Below are 16,032 nucleotides of genomic sequence, written 5' to 3'. Positions count from 1 at the left end.
GCTTGGTCTTTGAGCCACACGTTAAATATTCGTTTTTTTTTTAATTAATGAGATAAGACCCATATGGCAGTTTAAGTTTTAAAAAGATAACACATATACAGCAATTAGCTGAGTGTCTAGCACTTCAGATGTATTCAGTTAGTGGAAATTATCATTATTACTCAATTACAAGAGTTCTCATTTATTGAGTACTTATCTTGTGCCATCCACTATGCTAGTTTCTTTATGTATTGCCTTCTTTAACTTCTGTTTGCAAAAATCTTATTAAAAAATGAATTATCTCATTTGGTAGTAGAGATTTTCAGAGATTTAGTTACTGATTAGAAGATGTAGCTAGTGAGTGACACAGCCGCAATTTGAATACGGGAGAACCATATTCCACAACCACTACACTCTACCAAGCTGTCACACACCATCTGATTCCAAATTGTGTTTGCTATCATATTCAGTAATTAAAAGGGCACAGTACATCAGAAGTTATGATATTAAGAAGCACTTAGAGACTGACTAGCCCCCCACCCAAAAAAAATATATATATATATAGTATTATAGCGATCAGAGATTAGATTGTTACCCAAGGGAGAAATAGAACAGTATGAGGAAAAAATGAAATGACCAGTTGATGAGAATCAGGATACATTATGTGATTTTTTTCTGTTATTGATGCTTCAGATTTTTATTGCACAATAAGGGCATATTTTAGTGGTGAAAGTGCTGAATAAAGGGATGAAATAGAGCTTGCAGTAGCATGGTTATTGTATTGGAATTTATAACTTTCATCTGTCCAAACAATGATCAATAGGCATATGCTGTGGTATACAGTCACATAAACTGTTAAATATTACCACATTAATTATAGAAGCTCATGTTTCATGTACAGTATCTATTCAGGCTAAAATATTCTTTGGAAAATTGAAAGTGAAAGTCGCTCAGTTGTGTCCAACTCTTTGCGACCCCATGGACTAGTCCATGGACTTCTCCAGGCCAGAATACTGGAGTGAGTAGCCTTTCCCTTCTCCAGGGGATCTTCCCAACCCAAGGATCAAACCCAGATCTGCCACATGGCCAGCGGATTCTTTACCAGCTGAATCACAAGGGAAGCCCACCAGTACTGGAGTGGGTAGCCTATCCCTTCTCCAGGGAATCTTCCCAACCCAGGAACTGAACTGGGGTCTCCTGCATTGCAGGCCAATTCTTTACCAACTGAGCTATGAGAGAAGCCCAAGAATATTCTTTTAGATTTTATTTAATAGTCTGTTTACTATAGCTGGGAATTGCATGGACAGAGGAGCCTAGTGGGCTATCATCTATGGGGCTGCAAAGAGTCAGACACGACTGAGCGACTAACACACGCACATTATTAGATCTGCACGTGCTAACAGGAGAGGGGAAAAATCATTTCTTTCCCCTGGAAATGCAGACCACTACCCATATTAAAGACAGACACAAATAAAAGGATTTACTTCCAGCGAAATTTTTTGAGGACAGGAGTGTTTTCTTGTTTATCATATTTCTTTCATTCAGCAGAGTACCTGGAAAAGTAACTGTTCAGTAAATATTTGTTGAATGTATGAACATGTTCCAAACTATACCATTCAATATTTATTGTGAGTTTCCTGTGTTTCAGCATTGTTTAACAGTGACAAAGATTAAATTACAGCACCAGTCTTCAGATTGTGTGAAGTCTAGTGATAAAAGACAAGTAGAGATGGCTAGGTTCATTTGGAGAAGCATAAGCTCAAATTCACATTTTATAATCCTGTTACAAGATTACTGTAATTTTATCCCAGCTACTGACTGTTAAATGGAAATAGTTAGGTGAGTATGCCTTTCCTTGACTTCCTCCTTTTGAACTCTTACTTTCAGGAAGCTTTGGAATGATCTGGTACATGTTTTGGCTTTTGGTGTCCTACGAGAGTCCTGCAAAGCATCCTACTATTACAGATGAAGAACGTAGGTACATAGAAGAAAGCATTGGAGAGAGTGCAAATCTTTTAGGTGCAATGGAAGTAAGAACTTTATTATGGTGTATATTCCTATTCTTGTTCTCCATCTCACCTCTCTTCGACCAAGCAGATTGTTTTATGTGTCCCTATTCAGCAAAACTAATTTAGTATCAGTCATGATTGCTTTTTTTTTTTTAACTCCATGCGTATTCCCTGACTTAGAAATGATTGCTCCTTCTTCCATCTATGATTTCTTTTTTTCTTTAACTTTTCTTAAGCACCTTCAAATTTTAACTGGATTATAGCTATAATACTGGAGCTGTAAACCTCAGTAAATTTTTAAAAATAGCTCAACATAGCTAATTGAAACAAAATTCAACTAGTATTTGTTAAATTTAGATTACAGGAAATGTCAAATCACCTAACACAGTCATGAAAGGAGATATTTTTATTCACTGAATATTCTAAATCTAAGTTTTATACATGTGTATTTCTATATAATTTAGTAAATACTAAAACATTAGTATGCCAACCATAGGTAGCTAATCTGAAAAATATTCTTTATATAATATAACCCTTTTATTGATAAAACATTACCATTTTAGGATTATCATATGAAGACCAAGTGTTATAATATTGTAAAGGCTTTTTCTGATTATAATTTAGTTTCTTGGGCAGGATTTGCTGATAGAGAAAGAAATGCAGTTCTATATCAGTAATACAAATATTTTAGTACACATATTAATACATCATAAATAGCAACTAATGAATACCCATCTGATGCTATAAAAATAAAATAAAACCCTTGAGCAAAAATATTGTAGACAGTCTCAGTAATTCAGGACCTAATCAACTCAATTTCTTTATGCTAGGAGTTGAAAGTTACTGTGCATAACCAAGGACTCTTATGCATTATGCTTCCCCCCAACTTCAGTTGTATTTGATTTCAGCTCTGATTCTCTGCTTCATTTGTTAGGGAAGGCCTGTCCTTGGCATCTCATTCTAGGAAAAAAGGTCTGTCACTGATTGTTGCTGAGGGCATCTTGGTCTTTAATGAATAAGAAAAGGCCATACTGGGTAACATTCAAAATTAAGCCGGTTCTTTAAAAAAAAATCTTACATTGTAGTTGTTCCATTAGCTAAATAGTCTGGCATTAGAATGCACCCCTTTCCTGTTTTCTTCTGTAAATAGACTGATAATTTTTTTTTCTGATGGTAGCTACTCAAGAAACAAGTGATGGTGTGGAGGCGGGTTCATACTTAGCTTCCTGTTCTAGTCCAAAATACTCTGATTAGCCCATATCATCATTGATAAAATATGCTTCTTCTATTTACCAGTTCTTGAGAGATTGTATGGTGTTGAAGTGAGGTATATATTTTTTAAAACAGCAAGAAATTTAGTCTAAGTGAAAACTAATTTCTGGAAATGACTCACAAGAGAGTAATCAGTAGATTGATAAAACAGTATAGATAAGCTCAAACTCTCCATTTCTTAGACTTAACTATTTTTCTAAACACAATATTTTACTTCTTACTGATTTTTCTTTTTTTTTACTTTCCTGAAGTAAATTTAAAAATGAGATCAAGTGGGAATAGAACTTGTATTTTAGTTATTTTGAACTTTTTATTGTGATCAAGTTCAACATATAACAGAAAGAATAAGTAACAGGAATATCTATATATCCACTGCATAGAAACAAAAGTTTTTAACATCTTGCCTTATTTATTTCACTTTTCTTTTTGTTGAGCAATTTTAAAGTAAATGAGACGTCATAATACTTTACCCACAAATACATGCTTCTCTAGAAAAATAATATTCTCCTTTATAATCTAAGTACTATCATCATACTTAACACAACTAAAAGTAATTCTCTAACATTATCCAATACTAGATCATACTGAAATTTCAGATGCCCAGTTCAATCCTAATATCTAATCAATATTCATGTCTTTTGTAGCCATTGTTTGTGAAGTTTAGATCAAATTAAGGATCATATATTGTAGTTTATTCTTATGTCTTTTAAATCTGTTATTTTTCTCTACAAAATGATTAAATATGCAAACAGAAAAATGTACAAATATAAGCAAATAGCTTGCTGAATTTTTACAAACTAAACACACCTATGAAGCAAGCAACCAGTTCAGTAAATAGAATATTATCAAAATATCATAAGTCCCCCTACAGCCACCAATAGTTTTTAAGAGAGATGACTAGACACTTTCTCATGCATTTGATGAAGTGCTTTGTGGCCTGAAGAAAAAGTACTTAATAAAGATGATCCTGATATAAATTGAAAACAACACCTTCTCTGCAAGAAAAATATTTTCTTCTTAAAATCTTCTGAAGTTATTACTTATTAAAACACAATGCTATAATAGACATTCCTGTATTTGGTCATTTTTATTATCTTTGAAATAAGTATATTCATCTGGCACCATTTTTCTAGAACTTGTTAGGAAAAAATTCTTTTAAATTTGCACTTTTTGAATCCATCTATGATGGTGTCACTAGAAACTTTTACCTAAAGCAAAAATACTCACTATTTATTGTTATGACAGGTTTTTGTTTTTTTTGATTTGTTCCCTGTGATCACCACAATGTATCTTCCTACTATATCACTTTAAAGTTATCTGTAAAAAGTTTCATTAGACTCACAACCACTGCTAGTAATTATGAGGCTCTACACCCAGCAATCATGACTAAATCTTGTAAAAAACTGTTTGCCACCTCTTTTACTAACTTATTAGGTTGAGAATCCAAGATAGGGCTTCCCTAGTCGCTCAGAGGGAAAGAATTCACCTTCCAATGCAGGAGACACGGATTCGATCCCTGATCCTGGAAGATCCTGCGTGCTGGGGAGCAGCTAAGCTCCTCCTCCTCCCCAAGAGAAGCTGTCTCAATGAGAAGCCCGTGCACTGCAACTAGGGAGTAAGCCCTACTCGTCACAACTAGAGAAAAGCCTGCACAACAATGAAGACCCAGCACAGCCTAAATAAACAAATAATATTAAAATAAATAAAGCCAAAATAAATAAATAATACTAAAAAAAATCCCAAAACCAGTGATAAACATTTATATTAGGCTATTGCCCCTTCACCAAAGAGTATTTCTGTGTTCAAAATAAAGAATTGAGAAAGTGTTTGGAACTATGAGAGATTTTTTAAGGTCTAAAAAATATTAGTCTTGAGGGAAGATAATTGCTTTGTATTTGGGCATATATAGCATCTTTAAATATACCAGGTATAATTTTTTAATGAGTGTCATAAGCAAAGCTAATCATATTTAAGTTAATTTTTAATGTCTTGAATATCTTAAATAGCTAGTTATGGTGTGCTGGGTGGCCAAATGCTTAACCCAGATGTATACCATGTGAATTTTAAAGACTCTTGCACTCCAGTGTCACAGAATTTATACTGATATCCACTGGCTACCAAGAGAATTTGTAGTTAGGTAATGTTGTTATTAACTTTTGATGGGGTCTAGAATACTGCATATTTTTCTTATTTTTCTTCTCCTAACTGAGTTGAATTTTCAACATTTTATATAAAATATGTCAGATACCAACAAGGTCATTGATTTGGCAGTGAGTTTCAGCTGAGGCCTGATCTATCACTGCCAAAACAAAACAAAAATCTTGGAAACTAGGATCTATGCGTTTGGAATTACTTTTTGAGGAAAACAGAATCTTACCTATTTCTAAAACTGAAACAATTTAATCAGGACAGCCATATCTTCTTTTCTTCTTCCAACAATTATTTATGCCGCTAAGGTTAACTGGACTGGTGCAATTAACAACTCACTACCTCCTGCCTATCTCCTACTCATGCTTCAGCATACACATCCTAAAAATGCAAAAGTATCTATGATTCTCATTTAAGTTAGGAAATATTTAAAATGATCCGAATGGCTCTTTTTTTGGAATTTCAGAAATTCAAGACTCCATGGAGAAAATTTTTTACATCTATGCCAGTCTATGCAATAATTGTTGCAAACTTCTGCAGAAGCTGGACTTTTTATTTATTGCTTATTAGTCAGCCAGCATATTTTGAGGAAGTCTTTGGATTTGAAATCAGCAAGGTATGTAAAAATTATCCTTCTTTAAAAAGAGCATTACTTTTGTACTTTAGTGACTATTAAGTTTCTTTGCCAATATTTTATCTCCTAATTTTATCTTGAAAATTAGAATTACAAATGAATAGAACAGTCTTCTGGACTCTGTGGGAGAGGGAGAGGGTGGGAAGATTTGGGAGAATGGCATTGAAACACGTATAATATCATGTATGAAACGAGTCGCCAGTCCAGGTTCGATGCACGATACTGGATGCTTGGGGCTGGTGCACTGGGACGACCCAGAGGGATGGTATGGGGAGGGAGGAGGGAGGAGGGCTCAGGATAGGGAACACATGTATACCTGTGGCGGATTCATTTTGATATATGGCAAAACCAATACAATATTGTAAAGTTAAAAAATAAAATGAAAAAAACAAAACAAAACAAATTAATTCTAGTAAACAAAGACTAAGTTAGGCATCTGAGTGTCTGTTAACATTTAAATGCCTGCTAAAAACTGTTGCTGGGATATAAACAAAACAGACCTAGTCTTTGCCCTCAGAGAGTTTACCTCTTGATTGGGACGGGCAACAACATAGCCTTTTTTCTTGTAAACAAGCATAATTCCCTTTAAGTTTCAGGTCAAAGGCAATACATCAGTGAACAAAAAAATATTTCATTTAAAATTGTATTTATATAATTATCAATCTAACTCTGCTTCGACACCCTCAGAAATCTGTCTGGCTAAAAGATTTGAGGATAGCAAAAATATCTGAAAACATTCTTGTATCTTATTTATCCAGTTTAATCATTTGGCAAGCATTTATATGTGAAGATTTATGTGTTATATTGAGAAATAAAAATGTGGTTCCTCAAGTGTTCACAGCTTGGTGGTTTAGACAAAAATAAAACATTTCCAACAACAGCACAGCATGCTCAATGCTACATTTATTTGTAGGTATGAAAATGTAATCATTTTAAGATTCTTGTAAGGATTAAATGAACATAAAATACTACAATATATTGAAATTTACAAGGTCTTCTCATATTCATGAATAACCTGTCCACCAACTGAATAACTATCATCATTTCTATTGAAATGATGGAGAAACAGAAGCTAGGGAAAGTATTTAAATTATCAAAGGCCAAGCTAACAATAAGCGACAGAATTAAGTTTAAGCCCATATCCTTAGATTTATGTTTCAATTCCCTTTACTATGCCATTCAAATTCAGGTAAACCATAATTCATTTAAACATGAAGCAAGTATTTGCTCAATGCCATCTCAGTGACAAGTGCTTTGCTGAATACATTTGTCTGCTTTGGCCATGGACTTGCCATTTCTCTTCATGTCATTACATAAGTCCAGCTGGGCTCGCTATTCATATTATGCCTCTTTGAATGACTATCTGAGGCCTGAAACTGAAGAAAACCCGAGTTTAGGAGTAGCTATTCTAAGAGCTCTTTTGTAATCCCTGTTTCTAAGGAAACTGCTTCCTCCATGCCTGAGAAGAATGACTGTTTTAGACAGGGCTCTTCTCTCTGGAGCTGATCAAACATTGCAGGGTAGCCTTCATGAGCTCTGAGAGGTGTTATACGTCTCAACAAAGGCTGCTGGAGGTGTGAGTCCATTTTCACAATCTAGGACGAGTATGACACTGAGAGGCTATTAATAAAGTCTAGTCTCATCGGGGAGAGTGAGGGAACCAACTGATGTTAATGAAACTGTGTGGTCATTCTGGCCCTTAGCTCCAATTAACAGAAAGTGCCTGAGTGCACGATATTCTGCAAAACCTAAATGTAATCAGCATCTATGTTGATTAATTCACTTATTATATTTTAATTAAAATTTTGATAAATTCTACACATACAAATCGGCCTGAAGATTTTGATTATACTGGTTTAAAAAAATTACTGACTTATCTAAAGTATGTGAAAAGGAGATGATGGAGGCAATAAAATATGAGATTTGGATCCAGGCTGACATGGTCCTAAATCTAAGCTCCGCAAGAGAGTATTAATACATAACCTTGGTCCTGTTCTTGAATAATTGTGTCCTCGGTTTTCTGACCTGTAAATAACAGTATTAAGATTGTCTTTCATCACAGTGCATTAAGTAGAGTTCCCTGTGCTATACAGTAACACAATATTGTAAAGCAACTATACCCCAATAAAAATTAATTTTAAAAAATGACCATGCTTCAAAAGTGCAGGAAAATTTAAGTGAACCAAAGTATTTATACAGAGGATTGTTTTAATCAACCTTAGTTAAACTGAGTATCCTACAGATAAAACCACAAGTGCAATGACTTTTTCATATGTGTATACACACACACACACACACACACACACATACAGAGTCTCAGCCTATACTCATATATAAATCTTCTCAACCTCTTGAGAATGGCATAATCTTTTTAAGTCATAGTTTCTTCATCATTGCAATGAAGATAATAATATTAAAAGTTTCTGTCTGGAGTGAAAGAAAGAATAAAATTGCTTGGATATTTAAGCTATTTAGAGTCATTTAGTATCTCAACTGGAGAAGGAAATGGCAACCCACTCCAGTATTCTTGCCTGGAGAATCCCATGGACAGAGAAGCCTGGTAGGCTGCAGTCCATGGGGTCGCACAGAGTCAGACACGACTGAAGCGACTTGGCGGCAGCAGCAGCAGCAGCAGTATCTCAATTAGTCATTAATCATTCCAAGTCCATGGTTGTGATACCACAGTATACAGCATTGTAAAATAAAACAGAATCTTTTCTTAATCCTTCAGTAATCTAGTTTGGAAGGACACATCTATACAAATAATGAACATTTATCTAATATTTACTATTTTCTAGGAATTGTTCTTCAAAGTATGCTTAGTAAAAATCTTCCTTATATATTGATGTGTATGAAATTTACTAAGTCCATATGTGTGGTAATACACAATTAAAATATATTTTATTCACAATTTCTGCCTCTGTGATGCCCAGAGGACAGTGTTTTACACATAATTGTTGATCAAAAAAATGTATGTTGAATTGATGCTGGCAGGTTAGGTTTTAAATTGGGCCATTTAGTATGAAATTAGTTCAGAAACTAAGTATGCTATATGACAGTGTAACCAAATATTGCTATTTGACATGGAAAATGCCTAAAACTGAGAATTGATCTGTATTTTCTGAGCTCTTAATCTATAGAAACTAAATATAAAATATATTTAACATGCAATTAAGGTTTTATCTTTATTATGAATTAAAAACAAATTTTAAAATAGTCTCTTCAAGGTTTGTCAAACGTATTTCTCTTCTCTCTGATTTTGTCTCTCTTTCTCTTTTCCTCTGTTGCTAATGATGAATTTCTACAAACATATTTAAGACTATAAAATAGGCACATAAATGTGAATCATTCTGTGATAAAATTCAGGATAGTTTACTCAGAAACTCAAGATTTACTGACACATAGCAGAAAAGAAGTGTTCTCATCTAGAAGAGAAACAAGAATCAAAGTAAATGTACTTCGCTTTTCTCATTTATTCTGTGGAAGTTATTGCTTACTCTGAGAATGAGTAAGTGGTCATTTGCAGACAGTAGTTTTTTCCTTCCTTTGTCCATAAAGAGCTTACAAGACCATTAAATTGCCCACATTGCTTATTTCTCTCCTTTTCGTTTCTCATCAGGTTGGCATGCTATCTGCTGTGCCACACTTAGTAATGACAATTATTGTACCTATTGGAGGGCAGATTGCAGATTTTCTAAGAAGCAAACAAATTCTTTCAACTACTACAGTAAGGAAGATCATGAATTGTGGTGGTAAGTATGCTAAGAACACGTTTTTACTTCACAAAGTTCAAATCGACATGATTCAGCTTTTTCTATGCATATCACATATGCTATCAAATTTGTACCTTTAATGTTCATTCAGAATCATTCTCCCATCTTCAAATATTTATAACTTCTAGTTTTAGATAATTGCGTAACTGACTTGACCCTTCCCACTATTGAAACTTAAAGTTGTTTTTGTTGTTTTTCTTAAAACACAAAGAAGGCTTCAGTAACTTCTGTGAATAAATGACTGTTATTATTATTTTGAAGATAGAATCCCTGAAGTGTTTTTCTAGGTCAAATAAGTGTGATCATTTTTAATAGTTTTGACTCACTGGAAACTGACATAAATTTCTGAAGTATTTTCATGTGTCTGTTTCTGAAGGTTTTGGCATGGAGGCAACGCTGCTTCTGGTTGTTGGTTATTCTCACACTAGAGGGGTCGCAATCTCATTCTTGGTACTTGCCGTGGGATTCAGTGGATTTGCTATTTCTGGTAAGATACTTTTTTAAAAAAATGTACTTGTAACATTCTGATTTTAAAGAAATTTATATTCTACTTTCCTCTAACATTTTGACTGTTGATAAAGTTTACTCAACATATTTCCACTAGAAAATAACAACGATGAAAGTAGCTCAGACGGTAAAGCATCTGCCTGCAATGCAGGAGACCTGGGTTTGATCCCTGGGTTGGGAAGATCCCCTGGAGAAGGAAATGGCAACCCAATCCAGTATTCTTGCCTGGAAAATCCCATGGACAGAGGAGCCTGGTGGGCTATCGTCTATGGGGTCGCAAAGAGTTGGACATGACTGAGTGACTAACACATTGGTGTTTGTTACTATTCACTACTTACTCACCCCTGATTATCCCTCTCCTTTTTTTTTTTTTTTTAATGAGCATCTCCTCTTCTCTATGGAGTAAATATCATGTGTTAAGTATTGGATAACAAATCATACCTCTTTCTATTCTCATTATATCTCTGAGCTAAATTATCAAAAATAGTTAAGCACATGCTATGAACCTGGTGTCTTTTAAGGAGGTTGGTGAGGGTGGTGGAGAAAATTCTGTAGTCACCTACTTCTGTAAGGTTTGGGATTCTCTGAGTCACACCTTCTGTGTGTATTTCAGGTTTCAATGTCAACCACTTGGATATTGCTCCAAGATATGCCAGTATCTTAATGGGCATTTCAAATGGTGTTGGCACATTGTCAGGAATGGTTTGCCCTATTATTGTTGGTGCAATGACAAAGAATAAGGTAAGACAGAGCAAGAGATGTTCATTTGTAGAATACTCTCTCTCATGATTAGGAAAAGCATCTGTATGTTCTCTGTGGCATTCTGCTTGTGGTCCAGTCACCACATCTCTGAGTAGGGGAGATAACTGAGGCTCAGAAGTAAATCTCTTTCTGAACTCTGAGGGAGCCTGCTTCTCCAGCCGATAAAGGTTATACTTTCAACACCTTCTAATACTTCTAGTATCCCTGGTGTGGCAAAACAACAACATCCTAGCTCATTTGAACAGACAAATGGAAATCTTCACAGCTTTATTTGTAAACATCAATTTAGACTTCTCTGCAGTAATTGATGGACGAATATTGCTATCAGTATTTGTCTTTATAGGTAGAGTTTCTAAATTAGGGCTTCTCTGGTGACAAGAATATTGTTATCAGTATTTATCTTTATAGGTAGACCTTTTAAATTATGGTTTACTAAAAGGAAATAAAAGAAGTGGGAGAAAAAACTAAGTAACTCAATGGAATTTACAGAAATATTATGAAATTTAAAAAATGAGCAGACCATAGACATCTTTGGAGTTCTATTTCAGAACTTTAGACTAAAAAGTTTTGAATAATGAGAGTCACAGTAATATAGAACATTTCACTGACAGTGTTTGTTAACTAGACACAGAACAAGGATTTCCCCTGAAGATAGCATTTTAGGAAACGCTTAATGGTGGAACTTTCAGAGAAGATGTTAGGCTTTTCAAACCCAGGGAGTTTGTTCTCACAATGCCGCTTTTTGTCACCGCAGTCACGTGAAGAGTGGCAGTATGTCTTCCTGATCGCTGCCCTAGTCCACTATGGTGGAGTTATATTTTATGCAATATTCGCCTCAGGAGAGAAGCAGCCCTGGGCAGACCCTGAGGAAACAAGTGAAGAGAAATGTGGATTTATCCATGAAGATGAGCTCGATGAAGAAACAGGGGACATTACTCAAAATTATATAAATTATGGTACCACTAAGTCTTACGGTGCCACAACACAGGCCAATGGAGGTTGGCCCAATGGTTGGGAAAAGAAAGAGGAATTTGTACAAGAAGAAGTACAAAACTCATACAACTATAAGGACCGAGATGATTATTCATAACAAAGTTAATTGCTGGATTTATTTTTAGTGTTTGTGATTAAATTAATTGTGATTGCACAAAAATTTTACAAGATGTGGTGTAAACATGTACACATATCAACCAGGCAAGTCTTGTTGTACAAATGAAATCAAAACAAACTCATAAAGTTACCATCAAGTGCAATCTATAGAAGTTGTGAAACTCCATCATTTCCATTCAAGTCATCCATTCTTGCATTTGTGATTTAAAGGTTGACTGGTCAAAATTGTAGAAGTAAGTAGTTATTCATTAGATTCATATGAGTTAAAACTCATCACCACTTACTAAAGCACAACTAAAACAGTTGGCACATCCCATCCTACAAAGGTTAGGAAGCCAAAGCTACTTGATCATGCAAAATGCACTTACGTATTTGTTACACCGTATTGCAAGATATCGTGCAGAAGTCCTGTTAAAAAAAGGTGAAGTTGTCATGTTGGCTGCATCGGGTGTTGGCAACATTTATTGCGTATAAATCATAGAGTTGAGATATCTCTCATGTAGAGAAGAATGTTGTGGGCTAGCAACTAGCAAGGTGTACTAAATAATTATTGTTATTACACAATGTAGACTATTTTGTTGATTCTCAAGAGGAATATCTTGCAGTGTTTTATATGAAATGCTTGGGCACAAACACTTTTATCTGTGAAAAGGAAGTTGTAGAGTGAGGGGTATGCTTCATGTTCTTCCATTCATTTACCTAACAGTATAAAACACTTCACACTTCAATAAAATCTGACTTTTCATGTAGCATATCACATAACTTTTTTGCAAAAATATTAAAAATAAATAGACTTCAATGTATTTTTTATTACAACTTTGTACTGGTTGTAACTTGCATTAGGAAAAAAAAAAAAAAGATGCATACACCATAAAGAATCTAATAAGAAATTTACTATGGAGATATAGCCCTTAAAATGCAATATTAACAGCAAAAGAATAGACATGATAGAGGTATCTTTGTTCCTTACTGATTAAACATATATGAAACTTGTGCCACAGAGCTATATATAATATGAAAAGGTAAACTTAATAGAGATATTATAAGTAGATGATTTTATTATTTAAATTCCCACTAAAATATTTGTCTTAAATATATAGGACAATAAATTATATTAAAACTATATCTATATATATCTGTATATCTTATACATATCCATACACATATACATAATAAACGATCTTCACAAGAAACCAAAAATAGCATACACCTAATGTTGGGTTAGGGGACTGCAATTTCTACTTTCATAGAGTCATAGAATTTTAGATGGGGCAGAGGCATTTTGCTTGTCATTTCTTAATATAACTCAACAGAAATTGCAACATTTGTGTACCGAGCAATAAGTGCAATGCATAAAATTTCCTGTCTGTATATTTATCTTCATTTTGCTTCTGGTAGCTGTTCGGGTGGTTGGAATGATTTTCTTCCTTTAAAAAGTTAACATCAGACCTCTTTATGATGTTTGAAAATGACAATGATACATTTCCCAATTCAACTTAAAATATTATTGGTGTGTTTGTCTGTTCTGGATATTTGATCTGCTCATTGTATTGTGCTAGTGACTGGAGGCCCTGCTACTGCAAATATAAAACATAAAGTTTGTTTTAAAAACGCAAACCATTCTTGACCTTAAGATAATAAAATTATCTTTTGCTTTGTGTCTCAAAGTGATGTAATGTGATCATCGCTTTTACTGTGTTGAATGAAAAGATATGGACTATCATTTTGTTGCTGCAAAAAAAAAAAAGTGTTAATAAAATGCTCTATTTATCCTTTTGCACAAAAACAGTACATTAATTTGGGGTCATTTTTTTTGTTGTTGTAGCTTAACTTTGTACAGTTTAGCCTGCGTACACCCCAATGAAGTCAAATGTAGGGTCAGGAAAATTAGCCTTTTCAACCACTTGAGATTTAATGGAAGTATGTGGCATTCTTTAGATTGTGTGGGATGTGATTCTGCAAAAAGAGTTTTATATCAAGAAATAGGTCTCTAAGTCAAATTCTATCTTTCAATGCCTGGTTTCTCATCACTAGTGCTAAGCTTTAAAACATTAGGAAAAAAACTCAAAACTTGTTGGGTCAATGATACTACTGAATTTTCATTGTGCATGTACCTTGTGCTGGGACTGCTTTAATCATTTTGTGTTGAGTATTTTATGTAACGCCACAAGGACCCTCCAAACTGGGTACTCTTTATTCCCAGGTTACAAATGAAGGAACCAAAGCTCAGAAAGTTTAAATATCTTTCCCAAAGTTAAATTGAATAATGACATGTTAGTATAATGTGTCAGCCAAATCAGCAAACGCGGAGCAAGGTTTCTCAGTGAAGCCAGAGGAATGTCTGCGTCACTGGAAAGATGATCATTCGCTCTGACTCCCTCTTTTACAGATATGTAGGAAGGGATGACCATCATTTTTACAGATATGTAGGAGGTGATGATCATCATTACATAAAATTGGTAACTGAGACTCATAGAACTTACTATTTAAAGAGACTTATGGGATGACTTAGCTGATACCTCTTATTTAACAAATGAGGACCCTGAAGGTCAACAAGGAAACAGATGTGATCAAGAGGACACAGAGGATATTATGGATTTGGAAAGAAGTTGTTATGATTAGTTATGCTTTTACCTTTATTTTTTTAGGCAGGTTTTTATTTAAGGAATTAAATAAGAATATTTTTTGGTTCAACCACTACCTCGTATTCACTACTCACATAACCTCTGAGTGGGAGGTGAGGGAGTGTATTTTCTCTTCCTGTAATCTTGTACATAATGAAACAACAGGCAGAGACCTAGTTTAATTTTTAAGGAGGCCCACATGCCATCTTTATACAACTTGATGGCAGGAATGAAAATGTCATAATCTAACACTCTATATAATTTTTTCAGTTCCCATAAGAAAATTGTTCTAATGATGCCTCTAAATGCTACCATGGGCTACACTCATTTACTTTGATCTCAAACCTGTGAAGTCATCTTCCCTTTCATTTTCCTCCTCATCCCAATGCCCTTCCCCATCTATACTGTTCTATGCATCTAGTATTTTGCAACTTGCAAAATGGCTTTCCATGCATTCTCTCATTCCATCCACACATCTGCTTGTAAAGTTGAAAGGCCACATATCAGTATTAATATTTCTACTCTCCAAGTAAGGTAACTGGCTCTAAGCTGTATAATTAATTTCCTAAAGAGTCCCCAGGCAGAATTAGAACAAAAATACATACTATCTGACTATAGCAGGAGGGTAATTTACTTTTAGCTCTTAAGTGTTATTACTCTTCTGATTATGAATATAGGATAAGGGGAGGGCATCTTCATTAAGGGAAGGACAATATTAAAAACAATGAAAATAAGAGTAATCAAAGCACTGTTAACATTTTAGGCTATTTACTGTGAAAAATACATAGGAAACACCCATATACTTTGTGATTTGCAAATTTGAAGTCATACTTGATCTACTGTTGCCAACTATTTTTTTCATTTAATTGTATGGCATGCATATTTTCCTATTTGAATACTAGAGTTCTATAGTTAATATTCTATTACATAACATGGGCTATACTTACTCTATTTATGCCTTCATTATTATGAATATTTCATTTTTGTACCTCTTTACCTTTGTCTCCCTGCTCCAGTGGTGTTTTGGGGAAACATGAAATACTATACACCAAAAAAAAAAAAAAAAATACTATACACCTATATTAAGACCTTTAACTTCTCTAAGTGTGATATTGTTTCTGTGTCTAGATATAGATATAGAAATAACAATAAAGATATTGTTCCTAGAGCTACTGGCAATTAGCTTTTCTGGGGTTCATTTACTAGTTCACTTA

At 34.3% G+C, this 16,032-nt stretch overlaps 1 protein-coding gene across 1 annotated transcript in view; it reads left to right on the top strand.

Moving 5' to 3' along the window:
* The window catches only part of SLC17A6 (solute carrier family 17 (vesicular glutamate transporter), member 6), a 40,431-nt gene extending 26,620 nt beyond the window's left edge, over positions 1-13,811 (top strand). The window contains exons 7-12 of the mRNA XM_010858407.1: positions 1,867-2,009; positions 5,875-6,024; positions 9,662-9,794; positions 10,192-10,302; positions 10,936-11,063; positions 11,839-13,811. Coding sequence (XP_010856709.1) covers positions 1,867-2,009; positions 5,875-6,024; positions 9,662-9,794; positions 10,192-10,302; positions 10,936-11,063; positions 11,839-12,174 — 1,001 coding nt within the window. The 3' untranslated portion in view covers positions 12,175-13,811. The remainder of the gene's footprint in view (positions 1-1,866; positions 2,010-5,874; positions 6,025-9,661; positions 9,795-10,191; positions 10,303-10,935; positions 11,064-11,838) is intronic.
* The last annotated feature ends 2,221 nt before the right edge of the window (positions 13,812-16,032 follow it).

The sequence above is a fragment of the Bison bison genome, unplaced genomic scaffold (assembly GCF_000754665.1).
Source record: "Bison bison bison isolate TAMUID 2011002044 unplaced genomic scaffold, Bison_UMD1.0 scf7180017864388, whole genome shotgun sequence".
NCBI lineage: Eukaryota > Metazoa > Chordata > Mammalia > Artiodactyla > Bovidae > Bison > Bison bison.
Note: the sequence above shows the minus strand (reverse complement) of the source record. Positions and strands in the feature narration are given on the sequence as shown.